Source organism: Nicotiana attenuata, chromosome 2 (genome assembly GCF_001879085.1).
Source record: "Nicotiana attenuata strain UT chromosome 2, NIATTr2, whole genome shotgun sequence".
Lineage (NCBI taxonomy): Eukaryota > Viridiplantae > Streptophyta > Magnoliopsida > Solanales > Solanaceae > Nicotiana > Nicotiana attenuata.
In genome coordinates, this window is record NC_031990.1 from 87306542 (window position 1) to 87310741 (window position 4200).

General features: G+C 36.1%; 2 protein-coding genes across 2 annotated transcripts; one reads left to right on the forward strand and one right to left on the reverse strand.

Moving 5' to 3' along the window:
• Nucleotides 283-1127, forward strand: LOC109221824 (uncharacterized mitochondrial protein AtMg00810-like). The gene is made up of 2 exons (XM_019386266.1): nt 283-756; nt 876-1127. Exons 1-2 carry the CDS (start codon nt 283-285, stop codon nt 1125-1127), a joined length of 726 nt encoding a protein of 241 aa, XP_019241811.1.
• On the reverse strand, nt 1994-3840 carry LOC109223065 (mavicyanin-like). The gene is made up of 2 exons (XM_019387325.1): nt 3465-3840; nt 1994-2543 (listed from the first exon to the last, which is right to left on the reverse strand). The coding sequence occupies exons 1-2, from the start codon at nt 3634-3636 to the stop codon at nt 2131-2133; spliced, it is 585 nt and encodes a 194-aa protein (XP_019242870.1). The 5' UTR covers nt 3637-3840; the 3' UTR covers nt 1994-2130.

Consider the following 4200-nt stretch of genomic DNA (forward strand, 5'->3'; position numbering starts at 1 on the left):
GCAAACAATACTTGGAGTTCGGTTCCGTTGCCCGTTGGGAAGCATGCCATTTCCAGTAAATGGGTTTATAAGATTAAACATAGGGCTGATGGTTCTATCGAAAGGCTCAAAGCCAGACTTGTCACTAGAGGAGATACCCAAAAGGAGGGTCTTGACTACACCAAAACGTTTTCTCCTGTCGTCAAAATGACTACTATCAGGTGCCTTTTAGCTGTCGCTGTCAAGAATCAGTGGCACCTTTTTTAGCTAGATGTTAATAATGTGTTTTTGCATGGGGATTTAATGGAGGAGGTGTATATGAAGGTCCCTCAAGGTATGGTTGTCACTTCTTCTGATTTGGTTTGCAAGTTAAACAAATCTTTGTATGGTCTAAAACAGGCATCTAGACAATGGTATGCCAAACTATCTGATGCTTTACATTCCAAAGGTTTTCAACATTCTAAGAATGATTATTCTCTATTTTTTAAACACACAACTGCTGGTTCTGTGTATTTGGGGGTCTATGTAGATGATATTGCGTTAACTGGTAATGATATAGAAGGCATTCTTTATCTTAAACAGTTTCTGGATGCTCAATTCAAAATCAAGGATTTAGGTTCTTTACATTACTTTCTTGGTCTGGAGGTTATGTATGTGTCTGATGGTATTTTGGTAAATCAAAGGAAGTTTGCTCTCGAATTGGTTGAGGAATTTGGGTGCACTGATTCCAAGCCAACCTCCAGTCCTCCTCCTTTGGGTCTGAAATTGTCTTCTGATGTGGGTAGTTGCTTTCTGATCCTTCTCTTTACAGGAGGTTAATTGGCAAACTCAATTTCTTAACTCACACTAGGACCGACTTGGCTTATACGGTTCAACATCTTAGACAATTTATGCAGACTCCCAGGAAGCCCCATTTGGATGCTGGTTTACATACTGTGTGCTACATCAGAGGATTGCCTGGTTTGGGACTTCATTTCTCTTCTCATTCCTCTTTTTCTATGGCTGCATTTTGTGATTCGGATTGGGCTTCTTGCCCTGATTCCAGGCGGTCTGTTAGTGGTTTTTTTGTTACATTAGGGTCCTGTCCTATATATTGGAAGTCGAAAAAGCAGACTACTGTTTCTTTATCATCTGCGGAGGCTGAGTAAAGGTTTGTTCGGAGATTGGCGGATGAATTAACTTGGCTATGTCGCCTCTTGGAGGATATGAATGTCACTGATTTGACTCCTATTGCTATCCATTGCGATAATCAGTCTGCCTTTCAGATTGCAAAGAATCCTGTCTTTCACGAGCGGACTAAACACATCGAACTAAACTGCCATTTTGTTCGGGAGAAATTGCAAGATGGCTTGATTCATTGCATTATATACCTTCTAGTGCCCAACTTGCTGATATTTTCACTAAGAGCCTTCCTGCTCAGGCCCATTTGCATCAATTGTCCAAGTTGGGAGTGGGTTCTTCCAGCCCCACTTCCAACTTGTGGGGGAGTGTTGGACCAACATATTTTACACCCGAGCCAGGTCTAATTACTGTGTTAGAGAGCAGGCCCAGTTAGGCGGGTTTAATTATTTAGTTTTTACTAGTTTGCCCTGAGTTATATATAAAGTGGGGACTCTTTGTAAATAAAAAGACTGGGTATCATTTTGTGAATGAAATGTAAAGTTCAGATATTTTTCTCTATCTCGTTTTCTAGAACCTTCATCTCCGCACTTCGATTTGGTTGGAATTCATGGAAGGAACTTGAATTTTATCAATAGACAAAGAGTGTACTCTTTTCTATTATTAATAATCTTCGTAGAAAACAACCATTAGGTTTATAATTCCTCAATAACAGGTCCGTGTAAGGTGTACCAAACAACCAGTCGGGTTAGAGACTCAATTTCTCAAGTAATTTCAAAGCATGATCTTCTTTGGCAGAGTTTTCTTGATCCGTTGATATATCACACGATATAGTAATCCAAAATCAAAATAGCTCAAGTAACCCTAGAAAACAGGCAAAATATAAACAGGTAAATAATGAATATTACTGTGAATTATCAAGCAGTAATGTCAATATTAAACCATAACATGCCTACTTAAATTGAAAAAAAAAACTGTCTTTGAAGAAAGAAAGAACCGGACCTTCTGCTAGTAACGAATAGTAGGAATCTATTAAACCATAGAGGCAACTATTAAAAGCATGGACAACCAAAGCTTGAAAGAGAAGAACAATTCAGAGGATCCACTTTTCTTATCACCAGCAGCAGGAGATGGTGAAGGTGCCCATGTTGCTGATGGAGTAACTGGCTCCAAAGGAGAATTAGGCTTAGGCGAAGGCGAAGACGATGGTGAGGACGAAGGCGAGGACGATGATTTCGTTGGCTTAGGAACTCTGATGTCAACTTTCTGGCCATTTTGACAATGGCCAGGGAAGCTGCAAATGAAGTAGAAATGGCCTGGCCTTCTGATCACAAAGGTGTCATTGCCAGTGTTGAAGGTGGAATATGTTGTTGTGGCATTGCATGCATTGAAGTTCTTGTGTGTCACTCTCACCACGTTGTGGAATTGCTTGTTGTACTCAAACACTGTCCCAAAGAAAACGATAATAAAGGTATAACTCAAAATCAAAAGCTAATACATAGCATTGCAATATACATTAACATCCAAAAGTATCTCAATTGGTCGGTTATAATTAAATGTTATTTTCAAAGAAGGAAAACTCCAGGTCGTTAATTTCGTACCCTAATAGGATCTTATTCTTAAAAAAAACGCTATTGATAGCTCATTTACCTGATAATTTATAAAGTAAGCATAAATAAATCCTTATTAATAATAGATTTATATACAACTACAATGTAACGAAGTAGGCCAAAGTTTTGCATTACAATAGTAAAAGATTCTATTTAGTTCCTTGATAAATTATGATTATTGCTATTTTAACAACAATTTTCCATATGAAGTTCTGTAATAGATTGTGATAAATTAAAAACTGTTTTAATATTATGAATTTGGTAATTTCGCCTAGGAAAGTATTTAATTACTTTTGCTATTTGATATAAAGCAGAGAAAACATATTAACACTTCATAAAGGCCGTTCATTGAATTTTATGCGACCTAATTTGGTTTTGCATTGAAAGTTGATATAAGCATACCTAAACTTGGCGTTCGAACACAAGAAAAAAATAGATCTATCACCTAGGCATGTGACCAAATCTTATCTCTTGTTCTTAATCCTCTTGAGTGCAAAAAAGCATCTCTACCATTACTCACTTTTATATAAAATGATGTAAAACTTTTTAATGGTATAGATCCAAATTCCCATCACATTTCTGTTTCGAAGTGTATAACTCGTTGTTTTAAAGTGATAAGGATATAAAAAAGTACATACTTTTTGCTCTATATCGCCATCTCACCATAGTGAATAATTACCAATCCTACAGTTTTATAATTTGTGCTACAATTCCTTTTAGTAATTCATTATTCACATGCCTAAGTAAAGTACTTACCAATGGAATCGCCAACACGGAAATTCTTACTGGCAGACCAAGATTTGTAGTCAGAGTGACCAATGTCTGTCCACCCAGTGGAGTCACCAACCTTGTATACTTCACCCTTTGTTACACCACAAAATACCAGAGCCATTAAAACCAACAGCATGGCTTTCTTCGGCAGAGTCATAGCTAATAATTAGTCAAAAGAAATGGAGGCACAAATAAGTTTCGAAAGGTGAGTGAATGAGGGTGTCTAGTTGTATATAACAACCTGTTTTATCGGTTTTTGGAAAGAAAAAGATTTTGTTTGTTGTATATAACAACCAATTATATAAGTTCTTGGAAAGAAAAAGATTTTGTTAGAATTTACCATTTGGTCATAGTGATTTCTGGTAGCTCCATTAATTCTTCTTTCAATTCTTGATTTTCTTTCCTTTTTTACTACTGATGTTAATTGATACTCACGTAAGTTATTAATGGTTACATCTGTCATTCCAACTTACCATTGTGATTACTATCAGCTATTTGCATTATTTTTTCTAGTTTATTTAGGGAGTACTTTTTATACTCTTATGTCTCTTTCACTTTGTTTTTTCAAGGGAGATCAAAGATTCCAAAGGCCTCAAATCTAGTTAAGAATAATAAAATATAAGATTTTACTTACATACATTGAACTTATTTTCCATATTACTTATTCCAACTAATTTTAAAAAATTATTATTTGTACCTATTGTATTGGGTGATACCCTTT

Excerpts from the sequence above, each read along its gene's own strand:
- LOC109223065 (XM_019387325.1), bottom strand. The coding sequence starts at position 3,636 with ATGACTCTGCCGAAGAAAGCCATGCTGTTGGTTTTAATGGCTCTGGTA. Across the intron at positions 2,544-3,464 it reads CCGTGTTGGCGATTCCATTG|TGTTTGAGTACAACAAGCAA; the intron begins GTAAGTACTTTA and ends TCTTTGGGACAG.
- LOC109221824 (XM_019386266.1), top strand. The coding sequence starts at position 283 with ATGGAGGAGGTGTATATGAAGGTCCCTCAAGGTATGGTTGTCACTTCT. Across the intron at positions 757-875 it reads GTCTGAAATTGTCTTCTGAT|ACTCCCAGGAAGCCCCATTT; the intron begins GTGGGTAGTTGC and ends CAATTTATGCAG.